Source organism: Phycodurus eques, chromosome 11, assembly GCF_024500275.1.
Source record: "Phycodurus eques isolate BA_2022a chromosome 11, UOR_Pequ_1.1, whole genome shotgun sequence".
NCBI lineage: Eukaryota > Metazoa > Chordata > Actinopteri > Syngnathiformes > Syngnathidae > Phycodurus > Phycodurus eques.
Genome location: NC_084535.1, coordinates 5,944,282 through 5,963,600, shown reverse-complemented (window position 1 = coordinate 5,963,600; position 19,319 = coordinate 5,944,282). Strand labels below are relative to the sequence as shown.

General features: G+C 41.0%; 1 protein-coding gene across 1 annotated transcript in view; it reads right to left on the bottom strand.

The window, feature by feature from the left end:
- Positions 1-19,319, bottom strand: part of LOC133409479 (protocadherin-15-like) — a 220,203-nt gene that overhangs the window by 111,439 nt on the left and 89,445 nt on the right. The window contains exons 6-9 of the mRNA XM_061689538.1: positions 9,167-9,327; positions 6,415-6,570; positions 4,815-4,934; positions 3,339-3,449 (exon numbers count right to left, since the gene is read on the bottom strand). Of these exons, the coding sequence (XP_061545522.1) occupies positions 3,339-3,449; positions 4,815-4,934; positions 6,415-6,570; positions 9,167-9,327 (548 nt within the window). The remainder of the gene's footprint in view (positions 1-3,338; positions 3,450-4,814; positions 4,935-6,414; positions 6,571-9,166; positions 9,328-19,319) is intronic.

Below are 19,319 nucleotides of genomic sequence, written 5' to 3'. Positions count from 1 at the left end.
AGCTGAAGTCAGGCTGGCCCAACTTGGCCGGTTAGCCTGCTTGTGTGAGCGTCTGGGCGTGAGTTGTGGCCTACAGAAGCTCCTTGAGAGTGTTCTTCTCTGGCATCGGGCTAAAACCTCCTTTGTCTAAATTTGGTGAATTTCATATTTTTTTCACAAATTGATACATTGATATGTGGGTATGTTCTTTTTACAAACCATTAACCAATATAAAGTGCTTACAGTTGACAGTAACGCTGTGTAATATAGAAATAACTTTTAGTGTGATGATAACAACACAACTGGAAATGGAAAATACTGTTATGTCAATGTCCTCGCTAAAGCAACCATACATAAATAAAACAAGACTGTGTTTCATTCATTCGATTTCCATTATTTAAAAAAATGGAGGTTTCATTATATATCACAACAAAGAAGAAGAACGCCGACAGGAAAGTATTACCTTAGACTAAAATATATGTTTTTAGAGCGGAGACTAAGGCGTTCATTTCAAGGAACATTTTATGCGTCCTTATTCCAGTGTTGCGCAGCATGCGTGTGTACCGTAAGTAATAGAGAGTAAGGGCGCTGTTGCATTAGATACGAAGGAAGTGAGAACACTTCCTGTTTTTTGTTATTTTTTGTCAATGTCTTTATGTCTCAAAAGTGTTCTCTGTCAATTGACTGTCTGTTGTCGTACTAGAGCGGCTCCAACTACCGGAGACAAATTCCTTGTGTGGTTTTTCTGGACATACTTGGCAAATAAAGATGATTCTGAATCTGATTTTGAGAAGCCATTGTTTGGACAGTGCCACAAAACTTATGCTGTCGCCTGATGACCAAATTTTGTTGCTTAAGTTGAGGAACATTTTTATTTGTCGACCAAAATCTTGAATATTTTTTTCCTTCAGCCTTCATATTTGAATTAAAATTTTCCCATCACAATATTCTTAACCATAAACCTATTGGCAGCTCTTCCTAGAATGGCAAACCCAGAGAAGTGAGGCGAGCACTTGAAAAGAAAGTTCACGGAATCCAAGCGCAATTAAACTTTTGACACACACAGCCAGAGAGTTCTTGCAAATAGCAAGCTTTCCTTCCATTTCTTTTTCGGGAGAACCTCTCCCAGGGCTCGTGGGGCTTTTTGAAAGGCTGAGTCGTGTGATCATGCAGGCAGAAAGAAGGAAACAAGTTCAGCTGCACAATGGCCATCAGCAGCTATAGCCTAAATCTTCTATCCTGATGTGTTTAATCTCATCTGTTTACTTCTTAGGGTGACTTATCGGTACGTTACAATGAAATCGGACCCCCGGCTGTCAAATACTTACTGGAATGGAGCCCGGCTGGAGTCATTTATTTTGCCATCCAGAAGCCGAGGGCGAGTGTGTACAAATGCCATCATCAATGATTTTGGCTGCTTTAATAGCATCATTAGGATGACGTGTTTTTACATGTTCTCCACAGAGATGGACATTACACCTCTTTAAGTAGCACTTCAATCGACTCTGTCATGCAGAGTTGGTTGCAAGCAGCCTCCAGAAGAACTGAAGTTAGCACTGGATGCGTCGTTAGATTGGCTGACGAGCTCTACTACTTTTGTCACTTAGTTGCGATGAGAAAAGAAGGGTTTGCTTTTTTCTATGTGAAAATATGTAATCCAATATTGCCTATAATATAGAAAATAACTGGATTAAAGAAATCATTTCAGTACATTTGCAACATTTGTTTAAAAAAAAAAAAGTCTATACGGCTTTTAAAACTAATAAAATTCAAGACAATATAATGAATACAACAAATGTATTTGTCTTATTGTTGCTTGACAATAAAAAGTAAAAAATAAACATGTTATAAACATATGTATAATAATAGTAAATCATATATATAATAAAATAGACTACAAAATAAATATTAAATGTAATGAAAAAATAAACTTCAATATAACTATGAAATAAATATATTTTGCATCTCAATAAATTAGATTAACCTGGTACAAAACTTAATTATTTTCAGGAGTTCATTTCAAATAAAGTGAACATGATACTATGTAGATTCAATACACACAGAGTGAAATATTTCATTATTGTTTTCTTTTATAATTTTGATTACTTTTATCTTATGGCTGACAAAAAAAAATAATCACAATCTAAAAAATGTTGATTACATTTAATCAAAATTATTTTTCATGTATAAAATAAATAAATTACTGTAGTATTGAAAAGATAATTAATATAGTACACTGAACCAAAATATGAACGCAATACTTTATTTTTGCAATAAATGTGTTGCATGGGGCATGGTGAAAACTGGTTAGAGCGTCTGCCTCACAGTTCTGGGGACCGGGGTTCAATCCCCGGCCCCGCCTGTGTGGAGTTTGCATGTTCTCCCCGTGCCTGTTTGGGTTTTGGGTTTTCTCTGGGCACTCCGGTTTCCTCCCACATCCCAAAAACATTGACAACTCAGTGCACACGGTGCATGTCAATCACTTGAAGGTCAATATCAGTAAAATCAATGAGCTTGTGGCCAGCGAGCAACTGCCTCCCTCCCCCGTTTTTGACCTTTTGAGTGTGTGTGTGTGTGTGTGTCTATGTATGTGTGTGTGTGTGTGACTTCATATCCTCCTTTCTGAAACCTACTGTATGTTTAAGGTGTTCCAAACTTGAATTATCTGCTCAACCACAAACATAAATTATCCTTGTAGCATAGGTGAATATATAATATTATTCACCATTTTCCCAGAGCAAATTTTTCAAGTGTTTGGGATGTAATATTGTAATATTGTCTATGGTGCCTCAGTAAAACTGTGAAATATGAATTAAAATCATCCACGCATTCCTGAGTCCCAGATGTTTTTTTGCCGAGAGGCCCGAAATCAGGCCATTCGAATTTCTGGAGCTTATCTTCATCACTAGCGAAAACATCCGCCTTCCCCTTTCCGCTCCCAAGCATTACAAACAGGTGTGCTCTCCTAAGTGGGTCTTCTACATGGAGGCAACCAATCAGAGGGCGGCGGTCTTAGTCAAATATGGACAAAGCGGATACAAAACTGGGTCAAACAGAAGTAGATGTCAGAAGGGCCTATTCTGGACACGAGTATGAAAAAACCAAGGTGTTTTTTTTAAATGAAAAAGACACGTTTATACTAACTCCATGTTAGACAGTCACCCTATGGAAGTCTAAATAGCCAAAATACAGGACCTTTAATAATGTCATGAAAAATTTTATTTTAAGTTGACCTTTTTGTCAGAGAAGAATTCCAACCTTCGGATCAAGTGAACATTTGCATCAAATTCCCTTCTGGAATCAGTAGCGACGGCGCACTTAGGGCCGTTACACTTGAAACGAGAGCTTGGATCACTTACATTGGCTTGGATCAAAACCAGGTAGCGTGTTCTCTCCTCATAGTTGAGCCTCTCAGCCAGAGCAATGTGTCCCGATAGGGTATTTGCAACGCTCACTGTGCTGTTGGATTCCTGTAAGGAGCGATAAAAGACAGGAAATGAGGTAGGCGTGACTTATGAGTTAGTGACGGCTGAGGAGATCTAGGAAAGTCAATCAAGACACTATTCCACCGGCTCGACTCGGCTCGGCTCAGTTTGGGGCTGTCGGTTTTCCAATTCAAAATAGTACAGTGGAAAAATTTCAAAACCGAGCCGCAATGAACTCATCAGTTGGAATGAGACGATAATGGAGGAGAACGATGGATCTCCTGTATTTACTTCTCAGCATCTGGCTGTTGGCCACGGTAAAAAAAAACAGAGGTAACTATAGGAAAGGAAGAAAACGGACCCAATCACAGAGAGCTATCCCGATATACACAACTCACAAAAAAGGTGAAATTGCAGGATGAACTTAAAATCCAATATAACCTTTACAGGTGAATTCATTTGACCTTCTTTAAACCCTTTCAATGTACATGTTCAGCTATTGAATGTTTCAGTACTTTTTGCGCACCTTGCTGCTCTCTAACAAGGAGTTGAATGGCAAAATTCATAACAGCTGCTTTATCCAGGAACATTTCTAAGGACATCCACTACTATGCCTTTCTGTGACTCTTCCAGTCTCTCTGCATCTGTATTTATCTGTATGTCCAACTGTTTAATGTTTCGGTACTTTTTGCGCAACTTCCGCTGCCCAAATTTGGCATTTTTTAATTTGAAGAAATGGTGATTGAGTTATTTCAGAGTGACAAGAGCCAGAGATTTTGGCGGAGTTGTACAGTAAACAACATGGAGAAAATGGAGGAAATAGTTACTAATGCAGTGTGGAAAAAGACAAATAACGCACCGTGACGCAGTAAAGAAGGCACCGCAATGGAAGGAGATCTCCGATACTTTGAATATACCAGGTAGAAAGTGGCAAAAACGTGATTTTAGCATGCGAAAGGTTAGCTTAAAATAAAATATAGCATAGCCACGCATAATTTACTTGTTTTACAATGTCTCCTCTTCATTATAAATAAAGCCAGGGCTTTCCGTTGTAACTACTTTAACTGCAATCCAGTTGGAAAAGGCACCAGGCTACTACGTATTCGGTAGCTTAGCAACCAGCGTTAGAAAGGGCCTTAATAATGCGGTATCTCGACCTTTAGCACAGCCATGTTCAGTTCAGCTATGTGTGTGTGTGTGTGTGTGTGTGTGTGTGTGTGTGTGTGTGTGTGTGCGTGCATGTGTGTGTTTTTCAAAAAAAAATCATTTCTCGAGGCGTATCCTCAAACGTTAAAATGACAAATCTCCCAGTGTGCGACAATGTATTGGTTCAGCACATTTCAGCAGTAGCCAATGGAAAAGCATCAATTGAGAGCAGGTACACTGCAGTGGAAAAAGGGTAATGTATACCGGGTCATTGGAGTTGTACAGGATGCTGTATTCTATATGTCCATTGGGCCCATCATCGATGTCAGTGGCTCCATTTCTTCCTGAGAAGCCAGTAAATATGGTCGTTCCCACCGGGGTGAGCTGTAGGTAAAAAAAAATTACAAGAGACGGGAAGTAAAGTCACGTTAGCAGCTCTTACAGCCTCCTGTTTGTTTTTGTTGTTGTTAAGAGAGCGCCAATGCACGGTCGTAGCCATTACGGCGTCCACTCCACCGCCATTAGCGGGCACGGCGAAGGAAATCAAAAACGGAAAAGGTTGCAGTCAGCAGCGGGGCCGCAGCTGAGCGCTTACGCACACTGCTGACAGAATAATAAAAGTATGAGAATCAGCATGGCTCCCCGGAGGAGGCAGAGGAGAGCTTTTGTGCGCCGTGACTCACGGCGCTACGATAACACGCTGGACCTCGAGCGCATGCTCACAACGTAAGAGTCAAAAGAGGAGATTGATCACAACCCTGCGGGGGAATTATCATCCGACGCTCTGTTTGCGGGAGGTCGCGAGACGCGTAGGTGAACGAGCAGGGTGCTGGCGCATACTTGCACAATGGCCTGCTGAACCCTCACAGCTTGAATGGACTCGTGTCGAATGAACCACATGCACGAGTTTGAACAGAGGGAGCAAATATGGACATATCAAGTAAGAAGCACTTTTCTCTGCGAGAAGAAAATCGGGATTAAAATCCCCTCCTGGAATCGCTGTTTATTATGACTCTTACGATGAAGGAAATCACTTTTTTGGGGGGCTCAACACACCAGAAAACTCACCAAAGTGTGTATATCCTGGCAGAAATGTATGTATTTTAGGAGTCCCAAACACAATACCCCAAAATGTACCCCTAAACCGTTTCACTAATTGAGCAGGAAGTCAGCCATTTTGGTTTGAAACAGATACTTTGGGCGAATTTCAAGGCTCGCACTTTAACAAAATCCTATCATAGAATTAATCCAAATGACCCCCAATCACAGGCGGGATAGAAAGAAATTTGTCCCTGACACCGGTTTGACTGATGGACATGAAATGAAGTGAACATGTCCATCAGAACAGGACGCAAGAAAAAGTTTGAAGCAGCAATTTTGGGAGAATTCCAGGACTGGTACTATAATGAACTCCTACTAGGGAAATCCCCAATCGGAAGGAGATAACAGACAGATGGGCAGCGCTAATTAGATTTGTCTGCCAATGTCGTCTAATGTGGGTGGAGCACAGCGTCAGAGTTTGATGATCAGTTTGAAGATTGAATAGGGAGGGGGGGGAAAAGGGGAAAAAAACGATGCTCGCGGCTTTAATTTCGTTGTATTTGCATTTACAGTAAACTCATAACGGTTGCAGGCTGTTCCTCATTTTAATTGGGCTTCTAAAAAAGCAATTATAAAGCCTCTTCGCACTAAAGGAGCACAAAAGTGAAAGAACAACATGAAAATGTCGGAGCGCTTAGCGTCATGGCCCCAACATTCGGGCCTTGTGCACAATGTCATGTGATGACAAATGGGATCACAATCGAGTATGATGAGTTGATCGTAAAGTATTACTTCAATTTAAGAAGGTCAATGGTGTCTTTACCTCATTGACCGCCACATAGTAGCGCGGGTGCTGAAAACGCGGCGTGTTGTCGTTCCGGTCCCTCACGACGATCCGGACCTCGTGCAGAATAACGGTACCGACCAGCTCGTTGGTGCACTGGACCTGAACCACAATGGTGGTGATGTAGTTGGGAGGCTGGAAGAAAGGTTGGTGGCAAGAAGACAGAATGAATTTGGGCCCGGGTTTTGTGTTATTATTTGTTTATGCCCAACGCGCAGTCGTCTCACAGTCGCCTCGGGTTATCATAAGCAAGCGCGCGGCTTCCTTTCATTTTTAAAGCAGAGATATTCTGAAGTGCAGTCTTTCTATCTGAGCTGTGCAGTCGGCATACACATTCTCTTGTTGTTAATTGCTGCTCAAAGCAAATAATAAAGTGCATCCATTTGCTCATTAGCAGCAATTTCATCAAAATTGCCTGTCATATTCGTGAACAACACCAATTGTGACATTTCAGTGAGGCGGGCATCTATTAAATTGTCATGCAAGGCAAACAAATGATTCGTGTTGTGTTTGTTTTGTATTTTCAGTAATCCTGTGCAGGCTGTTTTGAATACAGTTGTACCCTGACTCACAAGTTGAATGCGTTGGCTGGTGTTACAGCTTTTATCGATTCCTGCTTCAGTACAGTGTAGATTCTCATTCATTCAGGTCTTGGTAATCCACAAAGATTGAATCCAGGCGACTGGACTCTTCTTGTTTGTCGAATTTGTTGTGTATTTTTCTTGTGTTGCTATTAGGTTAGCAACATGTTGGATTATTTAAAGTTATCATCAAATTAAAGAGCCTAGTACCGTACGGGCTTCTGAAACCGAGCAGCAGAAAAATCACAATCCTGCATCAACTGCAATTGGCAACAACAAAGATCTTGCGCTTAAGTGTGGCTTTGTAACGTGTAATACTTACTTTGACTGTGCATGACAAAATGTACAGTAATGGGAGAAAACAAGCATTGATTTCCTTACATTTTTTTCATCTAGTGGGTGACATTCTTACACATTTATTGTCACACATAATTGCTTTTTTCCCCACCATGTTGACCATTTACTCTCGTTATAAAGGCTTTAATTAATCCAAAATTGCATATCGCTAATTGAGTCTATCAGGCATGTCAAATTTGATTTATGACCTCTCTTATCTGTCCATTAACTATAAGCAGGAAAGATGGATGTGAAAGGGTGCAAAAATGATGACAAAATGACTCGAAAACCGAAAAAGGAAATGAGGCGCTTGTGTCGCAATTACTCTTATTAGCAAATACTGTTGTACTTTGAAGTTAGAACAAGCACAAAAGTTGTAGTCTAACAAAAGTTTTGGTAAAATGATCAAAGTCCTGGATGTAATTTTTTTAGGTTGTGTCCCCCCCCAAATTAGCCTCTTAATTACGTCACTTTATTACCTTAGAATACCTCAAATTAAAAGTATCATCTTTAACCTGGGAACCAGAAAGAAAAACAACGAATAGTACTAAATTCACAAAAAACTGAGCTGTCTGCTTTTGCGTTTGAACGCTTCGTGTGTTCTTTTGTCTGCATGCTTTAACATTGAGCTGAAATACATGGTTGTATCCAAACAGGCATCCTCCAATTGTTTATAATACATGGGTATACACAAGGCGTGTCAGAAAGGTTCCAGGACTGGTGTCACAAAAGCTATATTTCAAATCCAAACTACAATCTTCGTCAGGCCTTCGCAAACTCCCGGAAGAATTCTTCCGGAATCCTGCGCAGCTCCGTCACAGCCATCTCGATGTCATCCACATCTTCAAAGCAGATCCACTTGATGACTCCCTTGAGCTTGGAAAGAAGATAAATGAAACGAAGACAGGTCGGGTGCTCCAGCACTGCAATATTCTTCTTGGCCAGGAACTGTCAGATGCTCAGGGCATTGCGAGCAGGCACGTTGTCATGGTGAAGCAGCAACAAGTCACTGCAGGACCGCTTTGTAGACGTGCTGGTTAATCATCTGGCCCACACTGAAGGGGTAAACATGCAGTTTGGGTTTGAAATATATCCTTTGTGAAACCAGCCCCCAAAGTTTTATGACACCTCGTATACCGTAAAAAAAAAAAAAAAAAAAAGTTCAACAAATCCATAAGGTTCCAAGAACAACGTTGGCTAAAAGGAAACGTAACTTTTGAACGCCATTTAATCGATTAGAAATATGTCACACGTTTATTAGAATTGACGACAGATGTGGAGATCTCAAGTACTAACACACAATTTTAACATGTTTCATGACCTGTGTTCGGTGCACACCTGTCAAAATAAATAAAATTAAAAATTAAAAAAATTGGATGACTCTGAATCCAATGTTTCCTTTGGGTTCTTCCTCTTAAGGATGGCAAACATTAAAAAACACAGGCAATCCAATTTAAACCGACGAGACAGTGTGGCTATTCATTTCCATTTAATCTATTCTTAATTTTAGTAGCTCCCCTCTATTCTCGGGGTTTAAGAATTAATGACCTCAATAAAGAACAGGCGAGAGTTACAATGAATATAAAAATAAATGTGTGTTTATAAAACTTTAATCGCCAACCATAAAAGTGCTAACCCCAGGTTGCAAAGAGGCCAATGCTTCGATATTGCAAATTCACCTCAACGAGAGACGCTTCTTATTTACACACTAGAGGAAAATATATTTTTGCAAAAATAAATAAATGAAATAGAAGAGAAAATGCTGGGAACATTTTCATTTCTTGGCCACGTCAGAAAATGGTGCGCGTCCTTACATCTCTGTCCAGAACCCGGCCAGTGCTGTTTAGGTAGAGCCTCTGTCTGGTTGGTTCCAATATCACCCAGTAGTCGTAGTTGTCCAGTAAAGTCAGCGAGATGGTTCTGCCGGGGTCCTGGGCACGGCCATTTATCTGCATGTTTTCCACCAGAACCGTGCCTGAAACCCAGATGAGCTTTCATTTAGTATATTGGGTGGACAGGGGCATTTATTTACTTGTAGTCTATTCGAGGGGGAGGGGTTTATTTGCAAACATTTTTTGGGATAACAATCAATGGTACCAGAATATAATAAACCCCCACTATTTGCGGGCAAATAAGAATGTAATAACTGCCTTTATTAAAAAGGTACAACTAATTAGGATACCTAAATATTTCAAACTCATCTTACCACGTTGCCCTTAAAAGTAAATGGCTTACAGAGGACTTGATTCCGATCAAAATGCATCGGAAGTGTGCATCTACATTTAACTTTCACTAACAACCCAGGCCAAACTTAGCTCCTCCCCGACATTCCTTCCTTGACACCAATTACTACATTCCTATTAGCCAAGGCTTTGGTGCCCTCTTGTGGCCTCTTAGGGTGTTGTAGAAAAAGCACAAATATAGGTTAGGTCGTTTTAACAAAGAAAAAAAGAAAAACGCAAATGGTAAATTTGTGAATAGCGAACCGCGTATATGTTGGTGTTGAAACGAGTTTAAAACTAAACACAATTTGGGAGAAATGCAGCAAAAATTTGTCTTCAAAGACGCTGCTCCCATCCATAATCTTTAATACTGTATATAATAACATCATCTGTGAATGTTTATGTGTCAGTGAACGTAGTTTAAAAGGGCTCAAGAGGTCTCAGTGTGAACAATCATGTCTATGAACCATGATAATTGAAGGTACTACCTGTTTTACTCATCAGAAAAAGACGGCATCTATTTGCGATAGGCATTTTTTTTTAAGTGGTGATTCAGGATACAACCACGTTCAACATAATGTAAGATTGCCTTCAATACTGCGCAGGGAACACATTTAAAACGTGGTAACTTTAATTCAGGTAGTGTTGTCTGAGGGACAATTTATGTGCTGCTGTTTTGGTTCACAACTGAGTTCAAATGGACTGGCAGTTAACTCTGTTAGTGTATGAATAAGATCATCTGAGAACTGAGGTACAGTGAGTGATCTTCCCGATCGTCATTATAGTTCATGTGGTTGTGTCATGTTTTGACCATGTTACAATTACGTTTTTGGAGAAGTAGCGTTTCTGCAGCCTCTTCTATGCGGCCAATAATGATTAGCCTGAAGGCAGCCAGCATATTGGCAGCAATGGCAAACCTTGTAATTGCTATTGATTGAACTTGACCACACTTGACCCCAGGACTGCCACGTTCTAAGGACAGCCCCTTCCCCTTAAGGCTCTTTATCAAAGAGCTGCTCAGTCGCTTGATTTTGAAGTGGCTAGATTAGTACATTAATGAAATTGACGGAAGAACAAGAAAACTTCAAGGGAGGTGTCACTGAGCTCAATGGTGAAAACCCTGAAAGCTTAAAAAGTATCGGCTAATTTTCTGTTCCATGTATTCATCACATGAACAGTTAATTAGGTATTTTCGTGGATTGCACTTTGCATGACCACACCGTGTAAACATAATCACAATATGATTATGTAGTACTCTCACACCATTCAACAAGACACTCGTAGCCAGCAATCAAGGAGTTATTTTTTAATCACTTGAAAATAACTCACTCATCATCTCCTGCATATTCCTCCCACGTGAATTGATTAAACTAAAAGGGAAAGAGATGATAATTATTTTATAGTAGTGACAAATGTACAGTACAGTAAATGGTTTTTTTCCAGATTTGGAAAACATTTTTCCAATAGGAGTTCATGAAACTAAAGAAAATTTACCAGAAAAAGCTGCTACATGGTTGAAAGGTTGAATTGAGACAACTGCATTCTTTTTGTTAGTCAGAGATGTTTCACCTTTAATCCAAAAGCTTTCTATAGTTCTACATTTTAAGCGTGGAGTCTCCCTATATCCACTGGGGTGTTTGTTGTTGCCCAGCATGGCTGGTGAAGAACCGTCCTGCATACCAACCTGTCATTCATCTGCCTGGTGGCAAAAAAGCTCGATAAGTAGCCACTCATCCCAAGGAATGAGACAATCTTCAGACGTCAAGAAATTGTTATATTTATAATGAAGAAGATTGGTGCCAATGCAAACCTTCTCTGTTCAGGAGAAGTGTCTTAACACTGTTGGATTTTTAACGCTTCTTTCAAATCAGAGGTCTTCTCTATCCAGAATTGTCATCCTCGGAGGAAAGCCCTTTCGTTTTGATGCAATGTTGCGCCATGTGTTTGTGTAAAGACTGCTTGGTCTCTCCAATAAAGAGCTCCTTGCCCTCCTCACTACACCGCACTGCATAAACAAAATTGCTTCACAGGATCTTGCCCATGGGGTGAACATGCTTTTGTCTGAGTGTGTTAGTGGGTTTGAAATGCATCGGTAAGTTAGGTATGCAGAAAATGTTTCTCTGCTCTGTCCTGGAAGGGTCTCATAACCTCGCTTGTGTTCTTCTGATGGAAGTCAAAGTTCAGGTACTGGTCTGTGTCAGTAGGTTTTCTGTAGACCTCAATATTTAGGCGTCCGTCCTTCCCTCCCCATGCTTTGCAGTCCAAAAACAGCGATGTGTTCTCTTTGATGTCCTCGCAAATGAAAGTTCCTGTCCACAGACTTAATGTGTTCAGTAAACAAATCTACTTCCCGGGCTTTGATCTGAACCCATGTGTCGTCAACGACTATTGGCTGGGCTCAAACTATCAAAAGGAGTCCACTCCAGTGCTTTTCTTTGGGAAGAAGTCGTTCCGTGTTTAGTACAAGTTGAACAGCAGCTGCTGTGTTGGTCACATGACTACGCATACCGCAATCCCTGTAATGAAAATGTATTGTTTTGAATGTCAGTCTGCTTTGGCAACTGTTAATGTTAGAATGTAAAAACCACACGCCAAAAAAAAAAGCTAAAACACACCAAGAATAAATCACTCAATGCTTGTTGATTCCACTGTGACGTCATGTTTGACATCAATTCACACTCCAAAAAGGTGTGCGACTTTACAGGCCCATTTGTACTAGAAATGTTGGATAATTACTGTGATTGGCTGATGACCAGTCCAGGGTGTACCCTGTCTCTCACCCAAAAAAAGCTAATGAGGACAGGGGTATAGAAATTGATGGATGTGGGCTAATAATACATCCTCACAGGGATTAGACTGCACTGTCGTGTCAAACTTGTGTTGTATTTTAGTACAGTCGCATTAAATTCCAATGAGGTGATGAAACTTTGTAATTTTATTTTCTGTAATGACAAACACAAGAGCTTATCCTTTCAGGAGGCGCTTTATGCATTTTTGCAGAGTCACCGAGACTCTCAAGTAGGAGCACAGGCGATAGCAGCGGCCTTCGCATTACAAGTATCATCAGCCCCTGCTGCATTTGCTTGCTCCTGGTAATGACTGCTCCCTGTTTGGTGCGTGTGTGTGTGTGTGTGTGTGTGTGTGTGTGTGTGTGTGTGTGTGTGCGGGTGCGCGCATTTGCGCGCGATGCAAACACTGGGAGCGGCGGTATAATCATTCGTCCGCATCTTTGAAAAATGGTTCCTTGTAGAATTTAATTTGGGAGTCATAACAGCTCCCTTTTGCCGTTCCATTATTGCAATTGTAGTTTTCACATGGAATATTTGATTCAAGTCAATGATGATAGAACTGGGATGAATCCAAAATGGGTCTTTTTCAGCATTTTTGGCTCTAACATATATCATAAGCATTTGTAACACAATTAGTAATTAAACGCAAGGATGAAAGCCACAAACTGGGCTTGCTATCTATTAATGATATCGTTAGAACTACTTCAGATAACGAATGAGATTGGATTAGAAAGCATGCATAAACGGCCAAGGCCAGTAGCTTTGATGGTGGGTGAAATATTAGCCATTTATTAAAAGAAATTATAAATCATGTTGGTCATAGATCTTATTCGACGTTTTAAAAAAATCTAAATCTTTGTCACTTATTCTGCATTAGAGATGGCTGTGAAATCAGTCAAATCTGATCGGAGGATCATACAAGAACTGACCTCAAAGCAGTCTAGTCAAACAAACAAACAAACAAAATGAATGAGGCAGATTTGGCAGAACAAACAAGTAGCTTGAGTGAACATAATGAACACGGCCACACATCATTGTCATCGTAGTGGCTGCTGAAATGCTGCATGTCAATAAATGAATGGATTAGCGACTGGCCCTTGTTGAGTTCACCGGGGGAGCTCTGCAAGTGGCTAAAAATGTGGCCTGCGACCTTAAGGGTAGGTATGATTCCCACTATTGAAAGTCGGGGAACTGAACAGCCCCAATTTCTTTCCAGGCTTTGCAAAGCTGTCTGCCATCTAAATTTGCATGTAGGTGACAATTAAAAGGGTCTTAAAATCATCAATTGTTAATTAGGGAGCACGAGGAGGTGTAAAGACCTTCTTGTAATAATTGTTTGTTGTTATTCTTCCAATTACAAAATCTCTTCTGGGGACCTCAACATGGCAGGAAAACACACCAGATCGGGAGGGAATACTGGTAAAAAAATGTATTTTAGGGGTTCCCAACATCATTCAGTAGCACCCGATCATTGATGATCATTTTGAGGACGCACCATGGAAAAAAAGCGGACTCAAGGGTCTTTTTCACCACTGCTTTCGTTGTCTTTGTGATGCTGTTAACCTCAATTAATCCTGCCCTATGAAACATATGATTTCTTTATCCAGCCTTCATGTCCAAATAACCTCACGCAGCGACATGGGCACCAGCTGTCAGGGGCCACGCTCGGCAACACGCAAGATTGCTAAAATCTAATAGCGCAGTACACGCGCCGCCAAATTAAGATGTGTTGTCTTCGAGCCATCTAAGCTTTCCGAATGCTTAATTGGCTGTAATTGCTTTTGATTTATTTTGACAATAATCAACATATGTGTGTTGTGTCAATGCGGCAACAAACAGCATCTGTTTCATTCAGTGCAAAGCCATCTCCATGAAAGGCTCTAAAAGACGCAATTATGTACGTCACCTCTTTTATCTTTTACCATTTTGCTTTCCATCAATATGGTCGTCATGGGTACGCACATGCTCCAGCGCGGCTCCAAGCAGACTTTGTGTCAGTGCAACGCTTGAAAATTAACGCGCCGCCATCCTCTGAAACTGGGTTAATTTCAGTCTGGGCGACGCTATCAACTTTTCCACATCAGACTCGGAACCGGCTAATTCGGTTTTGGGAATTGTCCATCATGGCCAGATTGCAAACATCCCTTCCCAATTCCAAAATCATATATAACAGGAGCCAGACATCCTGATGGACTGAAGGCAGAAGACTTACACCAGTTTGCCAACAGCTTGCAGGAATGTGCAAGGGAAAAATAAGAATGCATGTCAAATACTGTATAATAACAAAAAATGCATTACTTGTCGTTACAGTGGGTAAAAAAGTCTACACACCCCTGTTAAAAATGCCAAGGTTTTGTGCAATCAAAAAAAATGAGACCAGGATAAATAATTTCAAAACTCTCTCACCATTAATGGGATGTAATCAAATGTACAAATCAATTGGGGGGAGGGGGTGGGGGGGGGATTTAAATATCTGAGAGAGGGGGCGTAAAAACAAAGAACTCAAATAATGTGATTGCATTAGGGCGCACACCCTCTTGCAACTGGGGATGCGGCTGTGTTCGGAATGAACCAATCACATTCAAACTCATGCTGAAGGCTAGTATGCATAGTGGTGGCAGCATCATGCTTTGGGGAATTATGAGCAGTTCCAAATACCAGTCAGTGTTAGCACAAACCCTTTCAGGGTTCTGCGAGAAAGGAAAATGTCATGAAAAGCCCAATAGAACAAAAACGGAACTTTATTTGGGGCCTATTAGAGACACTTTAAATGACAGCAGGTGTGTGCTGTCTCCCATTTAACATAATTGTGAATGTGATTGGCTAATTCTGAATACAGCCACATCTCCAGTTGTAAGAGGTTGCGCACACTTGTGCAAACACATTATCTCAGTTGTTTATTTTTACTTGCCTTCTAAAAGACACCCTCCCCCCCCTTTTTATATGTTCACTGTATATACTTTTATATTATTTATATATACTTTTATTGATACCTTCAATGTATTGATCAATGGAGCTTTGACAAGCAGCTCCAATTTCACATATTTTATATTACCAGCTTTGTTGCAAATCAGGTCAATGAGGACATAGAGTATAATTTATTCCGGACATCACTGTGACACAGGCTTCCCTGAGCAATTTCCAAGCAAAGCACTTAAAAATACTTCCGAGGGGCAAATGAAAGTCTGGCTCAATCCATAACTTCTTCTTCTTTTAGTCCTCTAAAATCCAATGAGTGTTCCCACTGTAGAAAGGGTATTGTTTATCTTGTATGACATTAAAGGCCTGATTTACGAAAGATTTGCACACGCTAAAACATTTCTGAAATGGCCTAAAGTAAAAATATTGTGGCATATCATTCAGTAATGCGATTTTCTGAGCTTCTGAATGATCTCGGGGCTGACTTGGATCCAGTAACAAGGAGTCATGCCATATCGCTGATGACAAAACTCCTTTCCTTGCATCTGGGTCATTTGTCGGGCACTGTGACAATTGTCTGGTGCTGCAAACTACGCGCGGGCCAGCTGCAGTGACGTCAGCGCGGTCGCCACCCACGCGAGTATAACGAAGCCTTAAGTGGATATTGGTGACACCTGAATTCAACAAATTGAACTCCTAGCACTAGGGTGTTGAGACTACTCTCACTCAGAATTAATTTTATTTTGAATCACTTATCACGCGGCACGGTGGGCGACTGGTTAGAGCGTCAGCCTCACAGTTCTGAGGAGCCGGGTTCAATACCCGTCCCCGCCTGTGTGGAGTTTGCATGTTCTCCGGGCACTCCGGTTTCCTCCCACATCCCAAAAACATGCATGAATTGGAGACTCTAAATTGCCCATAGGCATGACTGTGAGTGCGAATGGTTGTCTGTTTGTATGTGCCCTGCGATTGGCTGGCAACCAGTTCAGGGTGTACCCCGCCTCCTGCCCGATGACAGCTGGGATAGGCTCCAGCACGCCCGCGACCCCTAGTGAGGAGAAGCGGCTCAGAAAATGGATGGATGGATCACTTATCACGAGGTTTATTCTTATGACCAGTCCACAACTGACAGCAATGCTACACAATTTAATCATTTGTATATGAGAGTAAAGACTGGAATTGGATTTTACCAAGATGAAACCAAAAAAAAGCTTTTTTTCTAATCAGCAACAACAACAACAACAACAAAATAACAAGAGGTAGTAACTGCAATGTTCTTTGTTCATAGACACTATTGTTAACACATAGACTTTAAGGAGTTTTTGACCACAACAACAATGAAGAAACAATGAAGAATTTAGTCTTACCGCATGATGTAAAACAAGTGGTCTACGTAGTATTAAAGTTTATCTTCCGTGATGCAGAAACAGCATCTTTAACGATTAATGTCCCAGTGGACTCTGAGAGGCAATCACTCCACAATGTTTGGACTAATTTGTTCCGCCCAGTGTGCTTTGGTTCTTGCCGCTTCGCCGCATTTCTCCATAATTGTCATTTTTATTTTGTGTTAAACTCGTAGTTTCATAAATTGCAATATCGTTTACTATTATTGCAAACATGCAATGGTATACTGTATTACGAAAGGCCTCCCTCCCAACTAATGGATTTGGTCTTGACACGGTCTCGGTTTATGCTGTTTATACTAAGTATCCATCCATCACTGATCCCATTTACAGCATATTGATAGCCAAAATTGCCTTAAGAGTGTGTGTAAAAAGGCAACTTTTATGTGAACTCCGGCTGCCTAAAATGGGTTTTAAATACTGAACTAGTGATAGTCATGTCCAGTCCATGTCCCTATCAAAAAATAAGAATAGGTTTTCAATGAGTTGTGAATAAAACATTGCCCAAATAAAGACATGTTGCAAAGCTATTAATTCTACACAAGTAAACAAGGCTTCAAGCAATAATTCTTCACGAGTAGTGTATGCATTAGGCGGGAAGCTTTTAATCTTGCTTACTCATAAAATTGGGACATGTCTTGAAAATGTAATTAAATGCTACAAGCATAACATAACAGAGAAAAGGTCAGGAGTGAACTCCGGTTGTATCCGAGTCCTCTGCCGCTTCCAATTCCAAGATGTCATTCTGATTTACAGCCTGGAGCAGCTTTATTGGTCATAGTAGAGAGTTGTCTTGAAAGACATCCAAGGTATCGGAACAGGCTGTTTTGTCAGGCATCAGTGATTGTCTATGTTATCGTACACTGTGAAACGACCAAAATTACATGTCGGAAAGGTTTGGAAATTCACAACTTGGGGGCATTGAGAGCAGCAGGGATGAAGAAAAGACTTTCAAAATGAATAATTCTGATTCATTTAAAGGTTTTAAGACAAATTGCTTCTATCCATCCATCCATTTTCTGAGCCGCTTATTCTCACAAATGTCGTGGGAGTGCTGGGGCCTATCCCAGCTATCATCGGGCAGGAGGCGGGGTACACCCTGAACCGGTTGCCAGCCAATCGCAGGGCACATAGAAACAAACAACCATTCACGCTCACATTCACACCTACGGGCAATTTAGAGTGTTCAATTAATGCATGTTTTTGGGATGTGGCAGGAAACCGGACTGCCCGGAGAAAACCCACGCAGGCACGGGGAGAACATGCAAACTCCACACAAGCGGGGTCGGGGATTGAACCCCGGTCCTCAGAACAAGTGAGGCAGACGCTCTAACCAGTCGTACACCGTGCCGCACAAAATGCTTCACTAAAATATAAAGTAACCAGCTACAGAGCAACCATTATACCCCATTCTGTGCTCCACAACAGCTGTCTTCTGTGAAATGTACCAATGCGGGGTTCAAGGAAACCAGCAAATTTGCCGACTGTCGATGTCGAATCAGAGGCGGAACATCACCTGTGTGTAAGGATCCGGGACCAGAGTGTAAAGTCTGACACCCGAAACTCATCGCCCACGGCCCTTTGCGTTGAAATCGTCACCATCTCGGACATGCTACAGTCTCGCTTGTGAAAGGCACAGGCGACGAAATGCCGACTTTACCATTCCACCTTTGTTGCGCCGATTTGCAGGGTGGAAGGGGCTGCTGTCGTAGATCAGAACAGCAGGTCCACTTTGGCCATTAAAAAGTACAAGGTACACGAGGGCTGGGAGCAAGTACCATTCGGTAAAATAAGCCATTATAGACCGGGGGTTTTCAGTTTTTGCATGCAGTTAAGTAAAACAAAACAAGGCTTTTACGCGGTTGCTGGCTTTCCCCAAAATTATCGGAGCTATCAGTTGATTTTCTGTACCTCAGTGGTATGTTTGCCACTTATAGAGCGCAAAACCCTTTTACAATCAGCATTTCTTGCTCTATGAATATTGTTTCTGTACTGTTCCAGATGATGTGCGTGGCATTGTTTTTATATAACATTGATGGGTTCTATAATTGTGACGTGATAGTGGTGTATTAAGTCAGGTCAGGCCCACTGAAGGCCCAGGTATCAAATGCATGGTCGCCGACTGATTTAAAGACGGTATCTAGTTAAAAGGAGGCCTTTATTTGTACAAAATCTTCAGTTAATTGGTTGAGTGAGAATTGTTACTTCCAAAAAATGTGAAAAAAAATGTGAATGTGTGTTGTACTGAGCTGTGCCAATGTGGGGGGGGGGAAATCCAAATAAAAACATTCTACTGCTGGATGGAAACTAGCCTGAGTCAAGGATATTACAGCTACCTAGTGACATCACTGAAAATATTTCCTTTAGGGGAAGGAGGAGGTATTTATGTTTTTTTGGTTTTTTTTTGACAGCTCATCGATTCATTAGGGCAAGGAGTCTCTTAGAGGGGAAGTCACTATTTGAGGATATCAAGTAATACTCCAACTCCAACTTGTTTATTCCTTTTCTAGCACCAAAACCGGACTTCCTAAGAAAGCGCATAGTCTTTTCGGATACCAGAGTTGTATCCCTAAATACATTAATTATGTACTTTTTTCTTACGTAAAATAGCAACCGTATGCGTCTCACTTTTTC